Source organism: Catharus ustulatus, chromosome 10, assembly GCF_009819885.2.
Source record: "Catharus ustulatus isolate bCatUst1 chromosome 10, bCatUst1.pri.v2, whole genome shotgun sequence".
Lineage (NCBI taxonomy): Eukaryota > Metazoa > Chordata > Aves > Passeriformes > Turdidae > Catharus > Catharus ustulatus.
The window spans coordinates 257,577-284,393 of NC_046230.1; the positions used below are offsets into that span (position 1 = coordinate 257,577).

The window sequence follows — 26,817 nt, forward strand, 5'->3', positions numbered from 1 at the left end:
AGATGCCATTTTCCTTAATTGGGGAGTAGCAGGAGGGATGCTGAGAATCCAAAGGGCAAACACAGCACATTCAGAGATCAAGAAGCAACTGTGTTTTTTTTTGAGATACAGTCACTCTTGAGATATTTTCATGGCTAGAAAATCATAGATTTCTGTCCAATTTCTTACAGATTTGAGCTTTTGTTCCAATATATAATTGATGTGACAAAATAAGGGATAACAAATTTAATGAACTTACCATAGATTGAATATCCTGCAGTGGAATTTGTGGCATCTAGATGTTTTCCTTGAAGCTCCCCACTATCTAGTTCTAAACACTCTTGTTCAGGGTCGAGTTCTGCACCAATGACCAACACATCACAGAAATCTAAGTTGTGGAGCATTTCCTCTACTACCAGTTGCTTATTGACTGTGAACCCATGGCATAGAACATGAAAAAAAAGGAGAAAATGAAGATAAATGATCAGAGAACAGCTCAGTGATTTTATGTGCCTTGCATCAGGCCTTTCAATTTTTGCCAAGATGGCTGAATTTTTTTTACTAATATTGACTTCAGCACAGTTGAAGCAAATCAAGAGAAGTGTCCTGTCTATACAGGTGCCATGATGATGAAGGCCTAAAAATATCCAGTGAGATAAATAGAAAATGCATTGCACTGTAATAAAAGGCACGTGGGAACATCACTGGAAGTAGAAAACTGAAATTTGATATTGGAAATAAATTAATGTAAAAAATTCTGGGTTTCAATGCTGTATTGATTCCAGCTTTGACAAGGAAAGCCAAACTGGAGAAATACACATCCAATGTGTCAATGCTTGGATGATTCTCTCAGTTACTCTATGTCCCATAAACCATTTGCATTACAAAGACCTGGCCATCTATCCAAGAGCAGGGAATTATCATCAAGAGCAAGATCCTGTGTCGTGTGACTTAAAGAAGTTAAGTTATAAACTGACTGTCCTTCAGAATGTACAAGTTAAAAAAAATAATTCTGCCACCGAAAAAGAGTAGCATTATCAAATTAATATTTAAATTCTCTGATCAACTTAGTACAGAGTGTGTGGCAAAACTGCTTAAGCACCTCCCTGAGGGCACAGACACTGCAAACCTGGAACTTCCTGCCCATTTTGCAAATTTTATGGTAGAAGGTGTATTGGGAAGGAGGGCACAGCCAGGAAAGCCTCATACCGTAGATTGCCAACTCCTAGTACAGGAACTCTTTGAGTACCTAAGCTCTAGGTACAGTTGTAACATATCCAAAAATGCAGCCCTAGTCAAATTTGTAGGCTTCAGGTAATCCATGCCCCTAAACTTGCATTTCATTATCCATTTTCTCTTTTCCGGAGATGTACATCTAGTTGCTGCTTATTCCAGTCCAACAAACAGTGTTTCGGATGTTTCCTCAAATTACTAGACATTTAATCTGTCTTGCACACAAACATCCAAAAGGAACATTCCTTTATAGACAGGGATTTTAAACTTCATTTATGCTTTTGAACATTCACATGGTGTTGAATAATGATTGCTACATTGCTTATCATTAGAATAAACTGTCATCATTGAAAATTAATATTTTAAAAGGACTATATATACAGTAATTTCACAACTATAAGGCATACCGGATTATAAGGCGCACCTCGGTGAGTTGGCAAAATTCCGAACTTTGTCCATATATAAGGCACACTGGACTTAAAGGCGCACCTTTATTTTGCAGAGAGGATCCGTGCCACATGCAACAAAGTAACGAATTAGTAACGGAATCCCGTGATCATGGAGTTTACTGTCAGGGGCTCAATTTGCAAGCATTTTTCACCGATTGGCGTAGCCTTTAAACGCAGCCCCAAGCGTCCTCCCCGTGCGGGCCCCGGCACTCCCACCTGCTCCCAGCTGGCGAGGCGCAGCTCGGAGTGACTGCGGCTCACACCTTGGGGTTGCTGCGGTTCAGGACGGCTTGGGGCCGCCGCGGCTCGTGGCAGTTCGGGGCGACTCAGGGCTGCTCGTGGTTCAGGGTGGCTCGGGGCTGCCCGCAGCTCACGGCGGCTTGGGGCTTGGAGCGGCTTGGGGCTGCCTGTGGCTGCCCGGTCCCACCCACCCTGCATGGCTCCTGCTAGCTGAGAGCTGCCCGGTCTCTCCCTCCCTGTGTGGCTCCTTCTGGTTGGGGGCTGCCTGGTCCCGCCCACCCCGTGTGGCTCCTGCCGGCCGTGGTTGCCCACTCCCGTCCCACCTCGCGGCTCCGTGTTCCCATGGCGCTGCCCCCCCTCACGTCTCGGCTAATGACTCTCACCTCCGGGTTGGCAAATTTCGCAACTTCATCCATATATAAGGCGCACCGGACTATAAGACACACTTCCAGGTTTGGACCAAAATTTTAGTCAAAAGGGTGCACCTTATGGTTGTGAAAGTACTGTACATTTTATAGGTGGGAAATTGAGGCATGAGATTACTTTCTCAAGTATCACTCACAAGCTAGTATCAGAGATGAAAACATAAGAGCAGACTAAAACTTAAACTTTTGCTCAATTACTGCTTTTCACTTTATCAGCACTATTAAAATTCTGTTACAAGCATAGACATTCTAATGAAAATACCCTGTGTAACAGAATATGAAAGGAAGAGTAGAAAGGAATTATTCTGAAGTATAATAAATGGATGCTACATGGAAAATCTGCTTTTTTTGAAGCACCTTCTGATCTGCCAACATTTAACACACTTTTCAATGTGTTGAATTGAATTTCTTCGGTACAGCATTACTAATTAATCTAATTAATCTGGGTGAAGTGACTTCCTTTGCATTACTTGTTTGCACCATCCTTTAAAAAATAGGAGGAGATGTTATGAAATGAGAAATAATATTTAAAACAAAGACACAAACCTCTGTCATGTTCTCTGAAGTCCACAGAATGCTCCATTTTAGTGACTGTGCTGACAATCCTGATGTCAGGTAACAAAATAACACCTCTTTCACTTTCAAACTGTGCTGCTGGTCTAGCAAAGTGGTCCATCCCAGTTATGGTAATCTTGGGCTCATTGGCCTGAAACACCATTACATAGGCATCTATATCTGGGATACTAATGCAGACATCTTCACCAAAACATCTGAAAAAATATATTAGTCATTAACTGCATGTGACATATTACACATCAGTGGAGTGTGGCACTGGCACTGCCCCAAACCCAACTCATGGTTCTCAGACCAGCCCAATTCATCCTCAGACACTGCACACGTGAGGACATATTCCTGTACTACTGTGCACACAGGCCAGCTCTGGCCCTCTCCTCCCTTCCCACCTTCACAGAGCCTCACTCTGAGGGACAAATTCAACCTTTCCTAAAGTCACTATCAGAATAATATTTTAATGTTTAACTGACATTCAACAGAGCAGTAAATGGTTAAAAAAGTTAACTAGTTAACAACTAACTTCAGTAAACCTAACATTAAATTCAGAAAGTGCTAGCTAATGAATACAACGTGGTTATCTTGTCATGTGTGAACATAAAGGCCTAATTCTCCATTTAAATTGAACTCTTTTTGGAACCTCCAATATTTGCAGGGGACAAAAGTTGTCTGTACTTCCATTTTCATCTGAATCAGAGGTGGGCTGTGGAAGCGAATCTCCTGACAAGCTTTGCCTCATTTCATACTGGCACAGAAGCTGGGCCAGCCCTGGAATGTGCAATCTGGGCTGGTTCCAGAGGGACTGCCTTGGGAGCTGCTCTCCCATCTGGGAGCTCACCCCACAGCCCAGCCCTGGAACTTGGAAACAACTGTGGCTACAGCAGGTGAGAGTTGGCAGAACTGGGTTTGTTTCCCCTCCAAAGCCCTGCTTTGCCTGCTCTGGGCAGAGCTGAGCCCAGGGGAGCCCAGGAGAGGCTATGGGCAGCTCTGAGCATCACTGAGCAGAGGAGAGGGACAGACATGGACCCTGCCCGACAGCCTCCACCAGTGCTCCATGGACAGCATGGACATATCGGGGACAGACACACACAGGCTGCTTCAAGTACGCCTACAGACACTGCTCTTGCAGATATCTTCTCTGTTAGATGGAACAGGCCTGCTTTAAAAAGTCACGGCTCTGGCTATCTCAGAAGGAACTATAAATGTCTAAAATTAAAAGTAAATAAGATTGCAGTAAATGCACTGTTCAGTCCAGACTATATGCCCCAAACTATAAAGAGAATGCAAGTACATTACATTAACAAGAAAGGTTTCTTAAAAAGATAATATCAAGAGAAAACCACCATGTAAATTGTAATAAAAGTAAATTAAATGAATTCTTTAGGTTCCATAACAAAGCAGTATGATTTATCAATTTAATTTAGCCAAAATTATTCTTTTTACATGGCCAAAGAAAAAAGTAATTCATTAAAATGTTCCGAATCTGTTCAATTCAGTTGAAATATAACTTACTGGACTTTAGATGAGACTTTGAGACGTCGTATGCCTGCAGTGGGAAACTGTCTGGAGTTGATGTATGAGACTTTCTGGAGGGCTTGATTTATATTCTTAATGTCATCTCCTTCCATGACAAGGACTGACTGGGAAGGATTGAAGTGATACTAGGAGAAATGCAAGTAATTATTAGTATTTAAGGAACCAGGTACAGAATACAAAATAATATAATTTTTAAGGAATGTTGCGCAGACATAAGTTAAAAATGTAATGATTTAAGGGAAAAAAATCTTAATAGCTATCATTGGCTGAATCCACATGCTGTTCTCTAAAACATGTACTTGTATCAGTAAAACCTAAATAACTACTGTTATAATTAATTTTGTAATAAATTAATCCAGATTTGCTGTTCTTTATCTAGCCTTTTAAACCCTGTTGATACAATTTCTGCAGCAATTTCCAATGCTATTTATTTTTTAACTCTGTAGAAGTACAAAACCTTAATTTACCATCATGATTATTATTCCTATGTAATATTTTTAGGTTAAACACATTCCTCACATAAAAGCATTGTTGTGTGAGCCAGTCTACTGTGCAGAAGCATATTTTCGCTGCTTCCTGTGTGATTTTATCCTGGGCTACCTTTCTGAGATATATTTCAATGTGAACGAACAAAACAATTACAACATTTGCCTCCTACATCTTCATTAACATCAGACACAGTAAAAGGGACTGTCCATCCTGTCTGATGATCAATAAGGATGTCATGATTTAAGATGCAGCTGCTCACTTGGGCCAGCAAACCCTGCACAAACACTGCCTGCTCTTGTAGCCTTGAGCCTTCTCTGCTCCATTGCACTGAGCACTAATCAGTCCTGCTGACCAAGAAACTTCATCACGGTTGTGACATAACCAATGACTCATTTTTACCTTATTGTAATCAATCCTAATTCCTTTTTCTGTCTTTAATTGGTTCAGTAAACCATCTGCATTGCAGAGGAAACCAGCATAACCCCCCTGATGCTGTACCCCACTGTTGTCAGCACAGAACACAAATGCACCTTTCTCTCTTGAGTAGACCCTCCCCAAAGCTGAGCATTGATTATGTGAAGATGTTATGTTAAATACAGACAGTGGTTGCCTACACTTCCTTACATCCAGAAAGGTTAAAAAGCAGAACTCATCAGACTGTGAAGAACAGGAGGAAGCACAGGGTCCTCTGTCAAACAGAACATGGAGGACTGGATTTAAAGCTTGTGCAGGAAGGTCACAACACACTGAAGGGTTTTTTTTTTAACAAAGAGGAGGACTAACATGAATCCCAGCCTGCATACCGTTTTTTTCCCCACTCTTTAATCTAGCAGCAGTAGAGAATAAAATTAGCAAAAGGAGACTCTAGCTAGCCAGTTAATAGCTCAGCTGCCAAAACAGCTGGAACACTGCCAAAGGGATGGAGAAAGCCGGGGTCTGAGCCATTTTTGTCTTTCTCACTAAAAACAGCTAAAAATAGCAACATTTTAGACGGTGTCTCAGAGAGCTGTTGCAGATAGCTGAAAATTAGGCTGCAGCCCAAAAACATTCAACACTATAGTGTCAGAAACTGCAGCTGCAATGCTCTTTCTTTGGTGGTTAAAGGGTGACTCTCCGCGATCCAAAGTGCCCAGAAACACCTTCCAGCATCAGTCTGCCAACACTGAATCTGCAAAGCACCACATAAACAGCCCCACAGAACCCATTGTCTGTGCAGCTGTCACACGTGCGTGTCTGGGATCAGGTGTGTTTGGTTTTGACACCACAGCACCTTCCTCTCTCATTTTCTCTTCAAGGTCAGGCAACTGTTATGCTTTCAAGTGAGCTTCCTTCTGTCAGCCCCCAAAAGAAACCCTTCCACAATCTCTTTCTGGCTGCTCTTTGCATTTTTGCCTCCTGCTGTTGCTCTCACTGTTAGCTTACCAAGGCAGTAAAAGCAACATCAGTAACTTAAAAAATTCCACTATGCCTCATCTGTATTTCAGAAAATGAAGATGTTTTGAAGGTTTGCAAAACCATGAAAAGGCAGAAAACAATCCCTTGTCTTCCTTTTTACCTCTGCACTGCCAGTACAGTAAGGAATCTGGTCACAAATGCTGGACCAGCAGCGGGTAATAGAAGAGGGATTTTCCCAAACCCATGAAACTAGGGTGACTCAAATATTGTCAGGTTTCAGAGGGCAACAATAGGGGAGGAACTACTATACTTTTAAGCACCATGGACGAAGTGTTCAGTGCTTTAATTCATGGAAAATGCCAGCAAATAATTTATTATTAGACATACATGTGTGGGTTCCAGAAATCCCCACCTGCTCCTTGTATGCTGCCTTTTAAAAACAGCTTTAAACAACCCCTGTGTCCCGTTGCTGCGACAAACAGCAATGTGAAATTCTTAATGTTGTTGTTGGTAGGATGATGAAAGAATTCTTTGGGGTCTTTCCTCGTATGTAAAAGTTAGAGCTAGCAAAATTCCTCCTTACCTTTCCACTTCCAATTTTGATTTTTATCCTTGTTTTCACACAATGTGTCAGTTACACTACACCACTGCAACCTATCATCACCTGGACAGACATTTGAGTGCATTTCAGATCAGTCTGTACAATGGAAAGGTTTGGCTAGTAAAATGCAGGTCCATGGCATTCCACTGCATGTTCCAGATGAAGTGTTATAACTTCACCCTCCTCCCCTCTGAAAACCCCACCCCAGAACACCCCTGTCCAGTTTCTCCGAATGCACTGCCAGCACCCAAAGGGACTTCCTGTGCTGGAACTGAAGCTCAGCTCCTTTGGAAGTGGTATTTGTGTGCTAGGAAACAGCTTCACAAGTGCATTTACACTGAGCACAAGAATACTGTCACCGACTAATGGGGTCAGTAAAAGAAAACTGACAATGCAGCTCATGTAAGCATTGGAATAGCCAAGATCCTACATATGTATCCAAAGAACATACAGTAATTTCACGATTATAAGCCGCACTGAGTATAAGCCACATGTCCAGGTGACAGCAACTTTTCATTCTTTGTCCATGTATAAGCCGCACCTGATTATAAGCCGCACTTTGGGTTCGGACCAAAATTTTAGTCAAAATGGTGCGGCTTATAATCGTGAAATTACCGTAATTTCAGAATTATCTGAATGAATGCAAAGCCATCTGGCCACTAGGTCAACTGAAACAAGATTTCCCTGTCTGTTGTTCTCCAATCTTAGAAAAAACTCTACATTACCAGTAGTCATATGCATAATGAACATAAAAAATGACTTATATTCAAATCTAAAAATTTAATTCCTTGACTTTAGGGGTTTTTATTGTTCAAATTTTATTGTACTATAGAGTTTTCCTCTTTGAAAACACTGAATTTTTAGAATGCTATTGCATTAGAACTTATGTATTCCACTACTTTAAAACTACTTGAGATCAAAATTCAGTAAATCTTTGGAATTGCATCTATTTCTATAGAAGTAACAAAATAAGCATGAAAACACAACCTGGAAATTCATACAGACTCTGAAATATCAGAGTACCTTGCCTTCTGATCATCTAGCTCTGCAATAATGGAAACATTTTTCTTTGCAATGTCACAGCTTTTCTACTGTTCTCTTTTTTCTTTGCATGATTTTATGGGAAATTACATTGCTTCTGGGAGTACATTTGTAGTATGTGTACTCTACCTTGGGCTCTCCACTTCATAAATCAGATCTAAATTTTTATCAAAAATGATGTCAGTTCATCCCTCACCTTTATTCCTTGGCCAAGACTCTCAAGCGAATTAATATCAAGACCTTCCTTGCAGGCCTGCAAACAGGAAATCACTTTCTGACTTTCAATTTTCCCTGGCCGGATTGTCAGACTGGCCAGGCTGCCATGGAAATATTGAGCAAACCTGGGCTTGGTGACTTCACCTCCTGCAAGAAAGAGGATATAAAATGGTTATAGGTACCAACACACAAATTGCACATGTAATAAATCACTTTATGTTTTAACACTTTAAAAGAATCTCTATCCATCTCAGCCAAGTCTATTTGAGATCCCATTTGTTGTGGTACAGTGGAATGTTTTTGTGGATTGTTGGGTGGTACCTGGTAGCAGGCTGTCTTTAACATTCTTGTTTTTCTAGGATTGTATTCAGGTATTTATAAAGCTGAGACAGCAAACCCAGAGGTGAAACATGGCTTCCCAAATGTGTACAAGAAAGCGTGTGATTTTTAAAAATGGAGTTTTTCAAGCATTCAAACACCAATTTAATAAATGTTTAAGTCTAATATTTATTTATAGAGAAACAGTATTTGCAAGTGTTTCATGACAAGATCAGCTATATCTGTGTTTGTCCTCCCAAAACACAGTACCACATGAGCCGAGAGTGGTGGCTCTATGTACACAAACGGCCACACTCCCTGGGCTGGATCTGAGGATGTGCTGGGAATTCCAGCAGTGAGCAGAGACCCTCTTTGAGAGGCTGGGAGGGCTGTCGCTGATCCCAGGTACATCATTTGGTGCCAGGTCCTGGTCACTCCGTGTTACAACAGGCCCTGCAGACACGCTCACTTCAGTCCAGGCAGCTCCCAAGGAAGACTGGTCTTTAGGAGCTGTCAGTAAAACGTGATTACAGACTCCCTGCTCCAGCGATCATGGGATTTCAATTACTGTTGGGACAGTTAGTGATTTACTCATCCTCCTTCAGGAGAATTTTTAGAGCTTGTGTTTCCTGCAGTGTTATCTCTCACAGTGCATGTGAATTACTGCCTACCTCAAGCCTGGAAGGACCAAGGGAGTCCCACAGCAGGGAGCCAGGCAGACTAATTGAATTAGCAGTTGATTAACCTGTTGATAAGGTGTTGTAATTGGTAGATAACTCATCTCTACAGTATTTGTAGCTTTAATGTCAAACAATTTGTTTTTGCCAGGCAAGATAGCTCAAGCTTGAACTTTAACTTGTGTGTGGACTAGAGCTGGATAGGGATGAAGTGGCAGATTTTCTTTAGGCCTGCTGTTGGTACTTAAAAGCCTAAAAACCCTCACTTCCAGTCTCTGTGGGATGAGCATTATGAAGAAGGCTCGAGCTATTTTATATAGTGAAGAAAATACACACTGGTGTACTGGCAGAAAAGAGGTGTCCAAGCAGGCTATTTCTTCAGAGGAGTTGGCAATGCTTTTTTTTGGTATTTTTTTTTCTTGGTTTATTTGGTTTGGTTTGGTTTGGTTTGTGTTTTGGGGCTTTTTTGTTTTTTGTTTAATATATTGCAGCATAAACTGCCTCTCTTTTTCTTACGCCAGAGGAGGGTTCCCAAAGGGAGATTATTCTTGTCCATTCTCATTCATTTGTCCATTACACAGGAAATTTCCTCTGGGCAGGATTTTGTTGAGATTTCCTAGAAACTTTCATGCATACAACAGCTGAAGTTCTGCCTTTCTGATACTTACCAAGACAATTATTTTGCAATTATTTTGTAAATCGATAGTTCATTATGGGGACATTGGCTTTTTAGCCAAAATGCTGTTATATTTATCTGCTTACACTGCCTTTAAAAGTACTTATACAGCAGTAATGTAACTGGACGGAAAAAAAAAGATTAAAGAAAGAGTAAACATCTCCTTAAAAAGGAGACAAAGAGAGAAAACTATTTAAGAGCTTACAGAAGAAGAAGAAGGAGGATTTACATTTTGTTTGAAGCTTCATTTTCTCATATCACTACAGAATTGTGAAGACAGCAAATTAAAATACCAATACTAATCCTGGAGCTTTGACATTTAGAAATCTACTATAGTAAGTCTACCAGTAGGTCTTAATAGTTCTGAGGAGATGCAAAATAAGAAGCAGGCTCAGATCAGTGAATGAATGTGAAATGCAGTCATTAAAATATATATAAAAGACCAGACAACAAGCCAGAACAAAGAACTCAGTGCTGTGGCTTTGCCTGACAGAAACAAGCAGAATGAACCAAAGCATCTATGAAGAGAACTGGCTGTTTTTCTACTTTGGACTAGTTATTCTCTGGTATTCTTGACAGAGCACTTACGTTGCAGTGCTCTGCATTAGCAGATACAGTATTTGCCCATAAATCATTAAATACACAGGATATTCCTGGTGCCCAAGCCACACTTTTAAGAAATGCTGGTGCACAAGGAGGTATTACCATCTTGGAGATGTATAATTCTTGTTTAAGTCATCTGTTAATCCACCAACATAAAAGCATGGAAGGGAATATGAGTGTTGCCAGGAACAGGCTTTTAAAATACTCTGAAAATACAGGCATGACAAAAACATTGAGCATTTAAAGAACAAGGCTTACCCACGCTCTTCACAGGAATAAGGATGGTGTTTGTGTGGGTGCAGAGATCATGATTGGACTGTAAAGGAGATGATGCAATCTTTGCTTGGGAGAGGCTATCAACTGTTATTTAAACAAAACTACCCCAGTATTTCAAGAAAACATGAGTCAAAAATATCTGGGAGTAGCCAGTGTCATACTGTGTGAGTAGAGAAAATCTGCAGAACCATGGCCATGGTGATGAGAGGGTGATCCAGGCTGGGATAATGCATGGGAACAACTGTGAGCAGAGTCTGGACATGGAAGGATGAGGCACTCTGTCCCCAGCCCCAAGACAAATACAGCTGTGCCTAATATATTCTTGAGAATATTGCCTGAGCTTTCTAAACTCTTCTGAAGACAGAGGCTTCCCAAGCAATCCCCTCCATTGACCACTGACACTCAAGGTGGATGTTTATTCCCAATAGGAAATGTAAGCAGTCAAAATACAGCTGTATCATTTTCCTTTGCCAGGCATCTCCTTACATCTTCCACCTGACACTGTAGAATATGAACATCACTGTTGCTCTTCTTGGAAGTTATCTTACTAACGCTAATATAGTGTTCTTGTTACTCCATGTGTAAAAGAGGATGTGCGTATTCATCCAGGGTAGTTAGAACAGCAGCTTTTAATCACATGAAAAAACAAGAACACTGAAAAAGATAATACTTTACCCAGATTTCTAAAAAAGCCTTCCATACACAACTTTTACCAGTGTTATAGACAAAATTATATACCTCCCAATTCTGAACTTGAAGGTGAACAGAAGTCATTATATATGACTCTTCTTACAGTTGCTTGTAATTGCAGCTTGCTGTCATTTTGATAGTCTTCTGTTTCAGCATTTCAGAATCTTTTCAGCTCAGTGAGGTATGTTAGCTGCTGATGTTCCCATCACCAGTAATTATTAGATTGCAAATGGACAAAATCAAATACAATAAAACTGGGAAGCAAAAACCAAAACTCTCACTAAAATTAAAGGAATGGCCTAAAGCCAGTTTCTCACAATCCTGCTTTCTAGCTTTGATAAAATGTTTTATTCATACTTGATTCTACTGTATTGGTGTGTTTGAAAGCAGTGTTTCCTTCAGCTTCTACAATCTGATATTCTTTGAGTATTTGACTTCAGTTTCTCAGTGAGGGGCAATTTAGTCCAGGAGGGGCAATCTCCAAATCCCAGTCACTCCAAAATTCCCAAGACTAGATGAGTAGAAATATATTTAATTCAGAATGAATGTGATCATTCCATTGCATGTTTAAGCATAATGGACAACTGTACCTAATGCTGATAGTAACATTTTACAGAATATTATCCAAATTCTTCCAAATTCTGATTTTTTAAATAGAAATCCTTTGAGCACAATTCATTTCATGCTCCCCATGCAGCTGACAGGCAGCTCAGAGTCAGTGGCTTTCCTGGACAGGATGATGCTCATTTCCACTGCCTGGATTTGACTCAGCACTGACTTTACCACCTGCTAAGAAACAATTGAGAAAACCTGCTCCCAACAGCCCTTACTACTTTAATGCATTTTGAGCTCTTGTTTCTGATACCAAACTGAGCCTAAGCAACAACTTTTTTGGGATAATGAAGACCTAAATAGATTACCCAGAGAACAAAGTGGAGCTCCAGTGATGATGGTCTTGAGGTAATCCAAGCATATGCAAGTTTCTAATAATTCTGTAACACAGCATCTCCAGTTTCTCTCCAGAGCTCAGGATATCCAGTTAACCTGGATTACCTCAGCAAGGTTCATGGGACTTCTTTGCTTTCAGGGTCGTTCTGCCCTTTCCAAGGAGTGAAATATTCCTCAGATACAGCTCATTTCCATGAAGCTGTTGGTAAGTTCTGAGAGAATGAGAAAAACTGGTCCTCAGCTGTGTTGCGTATTGTGTTTCACTCAGCATTATGTTTATTGATTGCTATGGATTAATATGCTGTGAGTGCTAATTCTTGGGAGACAGTTAACTAGTTAAGACTGATGAATGATAGGGCCAAGAGAGGAAAAAAGAACCTTCCTCGCTGTCATGGTATTAAGTTTATGCCTGTAACACAAAAAAACCTAAAACCATAGTTTAGTCACCAACTATTCTTACTACAATTCCTTCCATGAAAAATTTTTTAAGCTACTGACTTTTTTATCTTCCATAAATGTAAATGTTGTGGTTGCTGTCACAGTTGTTAGGGAACATAGGGCACAGTGTTGTTCAGATGTTGCTAATAAAATTGCGCATTGCTTTTCACACCTGACCCAGCATGCACCAGCACTCCCAGTCTGGCAGATACAGGAGGATGGATGGTAGCTTTTGGCATTAATTCAACCCTTGCAAAGGGAAGATGATGTCAGCGGACTGTAGAGACATCCAGAGGAACCATGGCATACATATTATTCACTATAACGCTATTTACTTCTTAGTCATTTTTGAAGTAGCATGCATCACATTTTTCACATGCTAAAATAATTACTGTCTTCAGGACAGATCTTTCTCTGCTGGTTCTGATTTCTTTTGCTGCTGGAATTATCTGGATAACTAGAGCTTTCAGGGTATGCTGATGGGTAGTGTCCCACGATATTAGCAGCAGCCTAGAGGCATCTCCTACACTGGGGCCAGAGTGTTCCCCTGCTATATGAAGCCTACATGCCTCTGAGCCCTGACGAGTGCTGGTTCTCTCCTGTGCCATTCACAGCTGGGGCTGAGCTCACAGCAAGCCCAGCAGGGAGCACAGCCAGGGACGGACTCACCCATAAGGACATGCAGGAGACCCCACAGATCCCTCAGTGGGGAGCAATTAGGCTACCAATAAAAGAAAGACTTTACAATATCAGCACTTAGCACAGATCTAATAGGCACAGACACAGTTACAGTTGCTGCCTGAAATATCAAACACACCAGATCAAATGGAGAAGAGCAACCTACTTAATTTTAGCTGAGTATGTTGCAGATATGTTGTCTGTCTGTCTTGGGGACAGCTCAGTGGGGATGACCCTTTGTACACATGGAGGAAAACAAATGGTTTGCTATAAACAGTTGAAGACTGCCAGATGAACAACAATTTAGGGGGATTAAGAACTGGTTACAGCCACAAAGAGGTTCTGCTAGCTATAACATGTTGTATCTGTTAGATATAGCTCTGGAGAGTCCAGGGGAAACTGAAGAGTCCCAGGGACTCTTTGGACTTCATGGGGTTAAAAAGCATCCATTAAAGAAGTAGAGCCTGTTTCCACACTTTGGTTTTTCATTTTGCATTGAGTTGATATAAAGTGTGACAGAATTTGATTAGCATTGAATTTTACAGTTGTTGGTTTGACTACTCAGATGTAAAGCGCTGTTTGCATTCCTTTTCAATCTCCACAGAACAATCAGGCACATCAAAATAAGTGATTTTATTGAGCTCACAGATTTTGCAGGCTTTTTACCCTATTCTAATAATGAGCAAGTAATTATCAAGGCAGTCAAAGCACAATGAGGTTTTCATGGGAAATGGTGAAATCAAGAGAATTTCCAAATGAGGTGCAATTCTTTTAAGATATTCTAAACTCTGGTTATACTGAGCCAGATAATTAATGAACAATTGATTATTCAGGGCTCCAACATAAAGATTGAATGAATCTGGGAGCAGGCACAAGACATTCTGGTTCTGAAGTCCTCAGGTCCAAGCCTCCAAATTTATCCCATCTTTTTATTATGGCAGTTAAGGGAGCTGGGTTTAATTCCCTGACAAGTAGATTGGCTGTTAAACAGGATGAAACTTAACACAGATCTCAGGAGTAGCCCCAATTAGTGACATGACATTTTATACACCCAGAGCTTCTCAGCACAGAAAAGTTTTAGGGGGGATTTTATACCACTCAGATAAAAATTAATCAGAAATTCATCATCAAATATCGCCCATGTTAAGTCTGCCCCTGCTCTGGATAGGTATCATAACCCAACAACCTCAGACAGCTTTAGGTTTAAAGCTTTATCTGAAGTATCATAAGTTCAGAGAACACTAAGGGCTCCCTGCTCCTAAGTGTCCAAATGCCAACTGATTTCTGTGCAACACATCCTCAAACTCAAAGTGGGTATAACTTACACTACTGAAGATGCAGGATAATAAAAAACACACTACATTTTTTCACAATTCAGCCAATAGATAAATGTTACTCAAAAAATCTATGCCCCTATTCTACCAAAAACAATTTTGTGCTGGTAAGTAGTGCTTCCTGCAGAAATTCAGTTAAAAACAGGACATATATCTCAATGACAGATTTGAACGCAAATTCAGCTCTCCAAGAAAACACCCTCCTAAACTAAACTTTCCACATGTCTTTGTATTTCTATTGCAGCTGAAATTCAGCAAAGATCTGTCAAGTGAACTGAAATCTGCCCCATCTTTATCTTGATGAGAAGGACAATGCAGCAAGAGCACTGCTGTACCCATGGAGGCACTAGGACATAGATAATCATCATCACAGTGTGCTGAGATCTGCCCTGATGCCCTTGCATTAAGGTGTGCTTGTACCACTCCTCTGAAGTAGCAGGTTTGTGCAAGCTATGCCAGCCTCCTTGGCATGATCCAGTGGTGTTGGATGCACAGCAGGGGGAATCTTTATCTGTTGAATACCTTAATTTCTGGAGGAAGTCCAAGGTTGAGCGATACAGGCTGCTGCTACACTGCCCACACTGACTCTCCTTTTTCTGACCCCTCTTCAACTTTTAACTCCTGTGGTGCTTCTTTCCTTGAATCATCAGTCAGTTCTCTGACTGCACTGGGTGATTTTTGTGTCAGCAGAGGTCTGGCATGTGAGGATAAGATTATTCCACAGAAGGGCTTTATAGAAAACCTGATCTCTCCATCACAGGTTAAGGAGAGAGGAAAATGACAGGAGAATACAAAAGAAAAACACAAGAGAAAACAGCAATTCCTTAGAAAACAGGAACTACTACAGCCTTCTGCTGTATCCATGACAATAAAGTAGCTGTTGACAGGCTTCTCCTGAAGACCCTCTCTATGCAGTATTCAGCACTGTGAGGCTGCAGCACTGCTGAAGGGGTGACTCTGATAGAAACAGAGACTTACAGCCATGGCAAGCTACAGCCTTGTGACAAGTCATTCACTTGTGTCACTACTTTCCTCACAGAGCTTTAGGAGCCATACACAAACTCCTTCCCTCCCAAAATGCCTTGTATGAACTCAAGACCTTATCTTTTCAGAGAAACCATGATGAAGTCTGTCTTCTGCCTCTGGTACAAAAAAATTATCAAAACACGTAACTTGCTCCCTTCCTCTGCTTTTGCCCCTGAATGTATAGCAATAAAGGGATCAGAGTGCAAACCTATAAACCTCGGTTTAATGGAAGAAGTTTCTCACTCTGTAAAAGGGTCCATTTGCTATGTCCTCAGATAAACTGAATCAGAAATAATGAACTCAGAGAACTTCCTGGAGTAAGCTCTTGTAAAATGCACTCCAGGACAAGCTAATGATTTGTTTGCATTGTTCAGAAGAATGAAACAGGATGTTAAAACCTAAAAGGGAGAATAAGAACAGAAGATCATAAATTCTGATTCTATTCTTGCTGTGATGCAGCAGGATTTTTTTAAGTGACCCGAGGAAAAATCATCTACTGCACTTTACTCCCACAGAGTATGGGTGACTCTCCCATCTTGCTGCACCTTTTTATTATTCGAAAAGACCTTGAGACTCTTAAGGTAAAAAGGCAAATCTGAAAGCATTTTTATGCTAAAGAAGAAAAATAGTAATAGTGAGAACCAAAGCTGAGGCTTGGGGAGTTCTCTCCTATCCCCACAGACCATATCTACTTAATACCCATTCAGGGAAGAAGCAGTTCAGATACAGGGCCACTTCCCTCCTGTTCTTTTTGGTGTCTCTTTTTCTCTAGGAGGCAGACGTGGAGGCAAGTCAATTTTGTCCTTTAGATACCCTGAGAGAGTAAATCTGCTTGAAAATTTCTTTCACCATTAGAGACAGAGCAGCACTTTGGCCTTAAATAACCTGACCTACATCAAAATCACACCCTTGACAATCATCAGTGAAACCAGTGATGTGAAGAAAATTTTAAAGATGTTAAGATTAAGTTATACAGTTAACCTTATGTACCTACAGAGAAAGCTATCAAACTTCACCAGGGTACACAAAGGGCTAATTCCAGGAACAGCTCTACCAGGTGTTTGTTTCTGCCCTCACTAAGAGCCCAGTTTGCTTAGCTCTGTGGTCAGCATTACTACCTTTTCCCAGGCCTCACGTCACTGAAATCCCAGCTAAGGAGTAAATTGAGATTTGCCATGTATGAAAGTTGGCACTTTGCTGAGGTTAGGTGCTACCTGTCACTTCTCCTGGGTCACATGTAACCAAACACACATCAACACTTTAGCCTAAAGATCATGCTTAAACTCCCACTCTCAAATAAACCACCTCCACTCAAGTACAGCCGTACTAAACATCAACTGCACAAAGAAGAATTCACTCTAGGCTAACCATTGTGAAGGACCCTAAATCAATGAGGTAGCTCTGCTTAGATCTTCCTGATTTTAGATTATAAAAGGGAAATTATACCATAGTAACATACAGTATACCTAATTTTTAGTAGATAAAGTTCATCTTGATTATCCCAGAACAAATAATGTGATTTTTGTCATGCGCAGAGTGTCATTAGAGCTGGGAACCATTCCCCAGGCTTCGTTTTAAGTAATTGAGCCATTTCCTGGGCTACAGTAAACGTGACCCAGTGCCTGACAGACCCTGGGAAGGGTCTCTTCTATCACTTTTAAAGGCTGGCTTTCTGCTTTTTTAACCATCTTCACTCCCTGCTGGTCTCCAAGAATCTGCCCTTCAGGAAAAGGCTAATTTTCCCTCCTTTTTGGAGAGTCCTAGCCCTCGAGTCACATTATTTAAAGAAATTTTGCATAAAATCAGGAACAAAAAAGTCACCAAGATTTTTACATTGCCAGGAAAAGGGTAAAGATGTAGGAGAGATTTTCTTATGTCACAGACAAACCAAGGCATAGTGAGCATACCATAGGCTAAAGTTTGAATTTGTCATGTACGGCTGAAGAATTGCACATTTGGGTTTGTTTTCATGTTATGAGCACAACAGCAATGATCTTACACTGCTGTTATATTTCACTTGAGCAGCTGAAGATAGAAATAAAAACAACTAACTTTTCATAATGGATGCTACGAACAAGGCTATAAAAGTCAGAAAACATTTACTCAGGCATTGAAATATTAATAAGAGGCAATAATAATCTTAAAGAAAATAATTTTCCATGTCCAAGATTCCTGTAGGATATAACTCTGAGAAAGACAAGGGGGAGGTGAAGCATGGTGCTTGCTACAGAGCCCCAGGATGAGGACCAGTGTAAGTGATGAGAAGATCAGGGCTCAGTCACAGTATCACAGAGGACACTCAGGCTCCTAAAGAAGCAGCAGAACAATACCTAGTTTCCAGACCAGAACTGAACATTTTCATCTACAAGAGGGTAAATCCCTCACAGCAGTGCCAGATTTTCCTATTAGTGCTAACAGGGCGAATTGCAATCCTTGCTCTTGATTTTTCACTGTCTTCTAAATACACTCTTCCTGCTCTCTGCCGGTCCTTCAGCTGCCCCACAGCCACAATGACTTTTGGCTGTCAGAAAATCAGAGTCAGTGTGGGAAGTAAAAAAGGAATGTTATTTCTTCTGATTAATTTACTTGTCTGAGTTGAGACTGTTTTTCAAATAATTTCACTCTGACAAATGGATGCTGTGTCCTCAGAACTGTAAAGTGGTTTAGTAAAGACAGAAAAGAAGGTCTTGCACTTTCTGAAGGAAGAGGTTAGAGCAGTGTTCCTTTCTGCTAGTTCTTTGATGAAAAGAAAGGAAGTAGTTTTATCAAACTAGAGCTGGAAACTCTTCATATCCTCTTAATAAGGACACTCCTGAATGGTTTATGACACCAAATTCACTGTATATTTTACTGAAATAAGTCACAGAATGTTGTAAAGCAGCTTTATAATGCTTTGAATATGAAGAGGTTTAGACTATTGTTACTGGCTAAAATGTATTAGCCTAAGTAGACTTACTAACAGTTTCACAGTAAGTATTTATAGTTCAAATATTTATTTAATACGGCCCCTTTTTCTTGAAATATACAAACTTTGAAAACTAATGTTTTCATTAGAATAGATTGGTTTTCTGTGTTGATTAATTACTATTTCACAGACTGAAATACAGTGCTGAATGTTATCAACGAAGTGACTTTCCACATCATTCATTTAAAATAGCTTGAGGTGATCAAAACAAATGTACCACATGATAAGCTTTGTCAAAAGCAGTATTTTAAAATTTTGTTTCACATAACCATTAGAAGTTTATCTTTTTGCCTGATACATGATAGTTTATCAGAATCTTTAGTACACTGCATTACCAAATCTTAGCATTTTCATGAGGGGGAAAATTTGTTTCTGCTTTTGAGGAACTCAAATTCTCTCACTATTAAAACAGCAATAATGTAATATTGCAGTAAATATTAACGGCAGCTATAGGTACTATTTCAGTAGTTTAAATCAGGTGTTTCACCAAAAAGGAAGAAGAATTTATTCTGAATGGTTATTAATTAAGCCATCAAATTATCCCGTGTAAAAATAAAAATGTTTGAAAACAATTGCAACTTTTCACTTGTTTAACAGCTATATATGAAATATAGTCCATGGTCTGAATGCATTGCAAGCCTATGTGAGCAGTTTTGCTAATTCCTTCTCTTCCCAATTTGAGACAAGGAGACAGAGGTGCAAAGGCAACAAGATTATTGTTGTTGTTCTCAGCTGCCTCGGGGGGCAGATGAGCCCACGGATGCACGGCTGTGGCAAAGCTGGCCCAGCTTTTGCTTAGGCAGGGCTTGTTGCACAGACACTTGAACTGATCCACAGGCCCCCAGATGTGGCACCTGCAGATGGTTAAAGTGAGATTCAGGTGAGTGCATTCCCAGCAATACTAACACTTTTAGGAAAAAAACCTCAAAGCACTGAAGAGTGCTTTTAGAGAGTAACAAAAACACTGAGTGTGAATGAAAGAAGATAAGGGGCAGAAGTAATACGCATAATGCATAAAAACATTTATGTTGATCTATGCAGAAGAACCTCATATCAATATGAAGTAAGGGATTAAAATATATGTTTTTTAGCACAGCTAAAGAGAAATGGTGATTTTTCAGAAAGCAGTACTCCATGGTTATTCACAGCCTCTATGGTATTTGCTCATGTCTGGAAAGAATTAAATTTATAAATGACGTTTGCATTTGCTAACTCTGGAACTTTGCTCTAAAAGTACTGCACCAACACTGCATGACAAAAAAATCAACCCATGCAAACACCAGCTAGACAAGAAACAGTCTATACTTTTCCAAGTATATGGGATTAGTGCAATGCTGACTAGCTTATCACACCTCCAACAACTATCAGTATTGTAAATTTACCAAACTTTGTTTTTAGGGTTAGTGCAGCTTCATTTTGCATGTTATCATCAAAGTAAAGGTTGGATCTTTACCCCACTCATAACGTAACAGCTGGATTTTTTCGAGTACTATTTACACTGAACAGCCCTGCCATGCATAAGATTTCCAAATTATGCAAATAAGCAGAGATCAAATTGGCAAACAAGGTGATAATGGAGAAAGTGAGACCACATGAAAGAGTGAGGAAGAAACACAATCTATATTAAAGCATTTTTTAATAATTATAGTTTCCTTCCCAACATACTTTAAGTGGAAAAATGACAGTGTAAATAGAAAATCAGCATGGAGGAGTAATGAAGACAACTTAAAAAAAACAGACAAGCAGAGAAAGAGGAGTACTTCAGGTATAAGGCAGAGAACAGAGAAAGAAAGTGGTAAGGACCAGGTAGAAAGAATGAGAAGAATGGGATTATAAAGAGTAGAAAACAGAAAAAGGTAATATTTAAGCAAATGTCCATACAGGTATGGCTCAGGGGTTTGGACTTCTGGATTTCTTTTACTCTCACTTTTACCTCTGGCGTATAACAGGGTGAGTCAAGTAAATTACTGGAATTGGTGGTGAGTATATCCAGTATAAAGAGCACAGGACTGGGCCATGAGTTGTAAAAGAAATCTGAGGGCAGGGACTGAAAAGAGATAGCTGGAGTTCTTTAAAATCTAATAGTTTGCTTAAGGCTGGAGAACAAGGGAAACAATTAAAAGAAGTGAAGACAAAAGATAAAGAAGACAATCTTTCACACTGAATAGATAAACTGTATCCAATACTTCTTCAGGTGATGAAAACGCAAAGCCTGTTAATGTCCTGTCCATTTTATCCTTGGACTTCATTAACAACTCTGGATTTACACCTGATTTTATACCATCAATCCTTTAGCAGTTTATTTCCCATGCAATCAGTGAGACAAGCAAGATTCTTTCTTGGCCTGAACTCCTGACTGTGCTGTCTGTTAGCTGGTGTGGTTTTACCTTGCCAGCAAGCCCCCACTGTGAGCTGCATGGCGATGTGGGACGGGTGGATGGGCCAGTCGTTGGTCACCAGGTATGGCTCGTACGTTGTCCCGTCCATGTACAGCGTCACCACGGGAAACTCCACGTTGACCACATAGTAGTGCCACTCCTTGTCACAGATCTGGGAGATGCAGCAAAGCATTAGATAGCTCCTACTAATGGTGACTGATTTTTATATCCTATATATTTTCTAAATTGTGTTGTTTCCAAGTTTCACTTATAGGAAATAATTTTACTGCAATTTCTATATGTCTAACATCAAGGAAAACCAAAATAATGTTGATAAATACTTTTGGAATATTTGTAAAATATATGTGATAAATAGAGGCTTCTTAAAACACACTCTGAAAACAAGAGATGGATAGAAAATAGAAAATCAGACAATTTGGTATTTGATCTTTATTTTCACATTTGTTAATACATATTATTAGTTTCTTAATGTTTATATCTACTGTTGAAAACACAACATTTCTTGTAGGACACACATAGGATGTACTGGCATAGTTACTACAGACCCCTATTAGCTTCAGATTAAGAAAAAATACAGCCCTTAGTCACTGGATTGATGAGTTATTACCAATGATTGCCATTATTCATTTATCCCATCAGTACTTAGTCCTGAGCAATCTGCCAGGACCTCAACAGTGCTAAAAGGACCTGGGCCATGCTCTGTGTGACACAGAGGGACCAGCAGTCCACAGGTTTGGGCAGGGAACTCACCTCTTCTCACCCTTCATCTTTTGGCCTTGAGCTTTTTCCCAGATAGTGGGAAAATGAGTATCTTTATGGTTTCCCTGATACCCACCAGCTCTGAAAAGCAACGGCCACATTTACAACATACTTTCAGGATGACAACATTAAGATCAAATCTCATAAGAATTTCTGAGCTGGACAACCAGGGACTACTGCAGGATGATCAAATTCAGCTTTAGTTCAGAAATGTTCAGCCTCTAGAGACAGAAGTCTGGTGTGCAAATATCAATGTCTGCCCAATTATTTTTTTTTCTATTGTTGTATGTTTCAGATTAAAAAGTTCAAAGGAATAAATCACAGCAAACTGGTAGGATGAATGGGCTGTTTTAAAAGCAGAACAATAGTTACAACAATGGTGCTCTCAATTCTGGAGAGAACCTTGTTTTGATGTATTAAGAAATGAAAGTGTTTGAATGCAGAAGCAAGATGAAAGTGATGTTTAAACCTAGCACTTTGTCCTTGGCCAGGTTAAGCGCTATCTGGTGCAGTATCTGCCCTTTGAAAGCAAAGCTAATGTTTGTTCCAGAAGACATTTCAACAAGCACTTAATCATTTCTATTTCAAACTGATACATTTATTACTGCAGACATTGTAGCTCCACAGAGATAGAAAAATGCAGCAAGGGGCTGCTGGAGGGAGCCTTCCTTTTGTAAGCAGCAGATAGCACATACGTTTTCTGATGGTTAAATGAACTGAAACCCAAATTGAAAGTAAATAAATTGGAAGACTGAAAACTTAATTGAACAAACACCAACCACCAACAGTATTATGCAGCCCTGCTTTCCAAGGAAAAGCAGCTTGCCAAGCCCCTGACCTGCTCATTAGCATATGATGCATCACAGCCTCATGCAGCTGACATTTCATAGAAAACAAAATCTGGTTTTGAGAGACCTTGTGTGGCCAAAACTAGAGGATGAATACCTGGCACTTTGTGGAGAACTGTTCCACACAATCTCTGGTTTGCAGCCCTGAACTGCATCACATGGGATGCCCCAGGTGAACCCCAATGTGTGAGTAATCCTCATGTTTAACTAAAGCAAGAGCATTTTGACACAGTAAACCCAAACATGTGGGCATCACACACACAAAGAGCACGACAATGTGTAGCCAGTGCAGTTTCTCCATTAGGCAGTTACATTTTTCAAAGGAAATGCTTCCTGGAAACACAACATTTCATAAATTCCACAATTCATGGCTCCTGTAACTGGGCTCAGGTCCTTCCAAGAAAAATGCAGATGTCCAACTGTGGACGTACACACAAAGTACTCAGTAACTTTTATTTTTTCTTATACATGCTGGAACATAAAATAATGCAAGTGTAGACACCCTGGTGATGTCCTCAAACCCTCAGTTACCTGCATTTCCTTAAATTTCAGCACATAAACACATCAAGTGTTGTTTTGAAGGGAATTTACATAAAGTCTCAGCTTGGTTCCTGTGATTTCAACAGCACTTGTTGGTCATCACAGTTGTGTCCTGATTTCAATTCAGGCTAGGAACACAGACATGTGTCTATTCCTCCAAATTATTTTTCAGTATTTGTACTAGGCCCCAGTGTAAAAACAAATATTCAACAAAAAAAGCAAAAAATTACTTTCGAACTCCGGAATACATCTCAATCATTCAGCAGCAGGTAGTACTTCAGGGCTGGCCATTTCACAAGCAAAATAATGAAAATAAAATGAAATAAACGAAATAAATAAATAATGAAATAAATAATTGTGGTAATCGTGGTGTGTTTGTTATGCTCTTGTTTACGACACCTCCTTTGCCTTCTTAACACAGGGAGCCAATTTTTTCTCTGCATGTATTCCATTGAGGCAATGGAATGCAATATGAAGCAGTGAAGCCAGGAAAAGAAAATTATAAAATATACTACACTGGCAAATAAAGAAATTTTAATACTGTCAAGTTGGAAATTTATTTTAAAAATCTAATTTATAAAGCTATCGCAATGAAATAAAATTACAAATGAGTAAGCTAGGCTTTCCAAAACTGCTGGATGGCTTGGTCTAATCACTCTACAACACCAGGCTGCCTCTAAAAGCATTAATCAAATCACAGTGAATTAAACAGCCTGAAGTCCTAGTACTGATGACAAGCCATTGCATTGGAAAATGCTTTTATGAAATAGCTGAAAACAGCCTCCATATAAATCTTATGGAGTATGTGTCCTAGGCTCTTGGCATCTTCTAATGAAAAATGTCAGATTTTTGTACTTTATATTGGAATGCTCAGCAAAAGACTGAAACCAAAATTCTTGGTCTGAGAACCAAGTGGTGCTGCTTAGAACTAGACTTTGGTGGTCTGCAAAATGCCCCATTTTTCAGCTTTGTTCATACAAGTGTGGCAGGCACCCTGGGGGAATCTGCAATTTCCAGATCTTAAGAGCCTCGCTTGGGTCAGCTGGGGCCAGTCCTGGAATGGGGCTCATCCACCTGTTTGGCTACACACACCAAGGCAGCCTATTCTACCCAAGTGCCCAAGTGAGGAGCTGGCTGTGCTCACCACGAGCCTCTGCTGAGCTCCCTGCATGTCCCTCCGGTGCCCCTCAGCAGCCCAAGGGAGCCTGAGCAGGAAAACAGCTCTGCACAGCCCAGTCTGCACATCCCAGGGAGCTCCAGCAGGAAAACAGCTCTGCACAGCCCAGTCTGCACATCCCAGGGAGCTCCAGCAGGAAAACAGCTCTGCACAGCCCAGGGTGCTGCTCACAGCACACCTGAGAGTGTCCCCTCAGGGCTCAGAATGGCATGTGTGGCTTCCATCTTCGGCTTTCTGGAACTTTGCTCTCAGAACACACTCAAACATTCTCAACAAAAGCAGAAAGAAGGAAAGGAAAGCAAAGAAAGCGCTCTGCTCACTGCAAATAGCACCACTCCCTTACTGCAGTTATGAGACAAAAATCCTTCTGCCTGAGAGGTCTGAACCATTCATTCAGTTAGCAGAAGTGGTCTGACTGAACCATTTTTTTGAAGAAAGCTTCTTAATCCACATTCAAAACACAGAGCATGTCACTGTAATCACTTCTTGATGCCTTTTGTAGCATCTTAAAATGCTCTGAATCCATTATCCCCATCCTTAGCTATCATTTATTAGAACACATCTAAAACAGTGGGCCTCCTTTGGGCCCCTCAATACAAGGAGTGAATGCAGTGGAGAACCAGCAGAAGGGCTAGCCTGGGGGGAGGCAGCCTGAGGGAAAAACAGCAGCCCTGCAGGGCCAATGGAGAAGTGACCACAGAAAGGCTTTTCAAAGTAGACAACTCCACAATTTTATATGCCCTCATTCAAGAAGGCAAAAAATACAGGGAATCTTAATAGCATTAGCATTAATCACTCAGTCACAGTCCCCCGGTTAACCCTCCTGCCTTGTTCTGACAGCAGCCAAATGCTTCGTGGCTCTGCTTCAAAGCCTGGCCCCTACTACCCTGCTTCAGAGCACTGAAAATGGATGATAATTTGATGGGGAGAGGGGTATTGCTTAGCGTTTAAAAAATAGTGCATTTTTCTCTTAATCTCTAAAAAACTCCTTTCGAAAGATCTTTTTTAAAAATTTACAGGGTTTGGCATTGCTCTTTTTCTGTTGATTGCAATAATTTTGATAGGTTTTTTATATATTTTGAGACAAGAAAATATTTTTATTATGCATTTTGAACATATTTTTTATAGCACTGAGAGAAAGCACTGCACTGCTTACAAATAGGGAGCTAAAAGGAAGGTTCTGAAAGACTGTTTCATTATACTTTGAATCAGGACCTAAGGAATAGTGCCATTACAACAAGGAAGCATAGAGAAGATAATTTGGAATTGGTTGGCAGTGGATTTCATATCAAATTGACAAATTTACATATATTTGCAATTTTACAAAGAAAGATGTTGTGTATTTACATATGTAGATTTAAAAAAAAAATAAGCATTTTAGGCAGTTGAATCATTCTGCCCGAGACTGATGAGTTTTGCATGAAGGCAATTAACAGGTGACCACAGAGAGCCCTTCTCCTCTCCCAGTCTGGGGTATACCATGGTTGTCTCTAAAATGGAATCTTTAAAGTTATTGAATGAGCTTTTATCTGTTACTATAGAAACTAATTCATTATCCTATTTGTTTTCCTGATGTCAGTTCTCATGCACAACATCTGCAATTAAGGCATGCTAGTTTTAAAAGAAGAAAAGGAGATACATTGGGGCATTGCTGTTCCTATAACTGCTGCTTCCTTTTGATTTCTTCTAATATCTTTGCCTATCTTTGCCTCAAATTTCAGTAGTTGAGCTACCTGCAAAACTGATTAAGTGGTATAGGAAAAAATTTACACAGTTGACTTTTTTGAGGTCTTTTTCTCATTGTCTATGAACACTTCTGATTTTTTTTTTCAGTTATCCCTACACCACCAGGAACAGAAGAAAACACTTCTAAAAATGTCCTGATAGAGATCTCAAGTGTGTAATTCAGTATGCAGATATTCAGTGTGAAGGATGGCATTGCTTCACTGGGTACCCAATTTACCTTGTCCCTTTCTGTTTTCTAATACAATGAACAAAAGTCTGCTTCTGCTTGTAAATGTGTGGTTTTATGGTAAAAGTCTGCTTTTGTGGGAATCAACAGATATGCACTTGAAAATGGCTTTGTGCTACAGTACAGTCTGTCAGCATATTCATTTGGGGGAAGAACTTCTGGAAATAAAGTGCAAACACTGACTAATCAAATCCATTCAGTCATGTGAATGGGTGTATCTTGTAGCATTATTTATTCTACCTATAGGTTCTGCATTAGAACGTATTTGCCACATGTCTTGGCTTTACTCAACCTAAGCATGCGTCCCTGGAAATAATTA

The 26,817-nt window shown here is 40.1% G+C and overlaps 1 protein-coding gene across 1 annotated transcript in view; it reads right to left on the reverse strand.

Annotated features, from left to right (window-relative positions):
• Positions 1-26,817, reverse strand: part of CLSTN2 (calsyntenin 2) — a 213,844-nt gene that overhangs the window by 14,142 nt on the left and 172,885 nt on the right. Inside the window, exons 8-12 of the mRNA XM_033069303.1 lie at positions 21,191-21,353; positions 8,155-8,321; positions 4,409-4,557; positions 2,873-3,096; positions 239-409 (exon numbers count right to left, since the gene is read on the reverse strand). Coding sequence (XP_032925194.1) covers positions 239-409; positions 2,873-3,096; positions 4,409-4,557; positions 8,155-8,321; positions 21,191-21,353 — 874 coding nt within the window. The remainder of the gene's footprint in view (positions 1-238; positions 410-2,872; positions 3,097-4,408; positions 4,558-8,154; positions 8,322-21,190; positions 21,354-26,817) is intronic.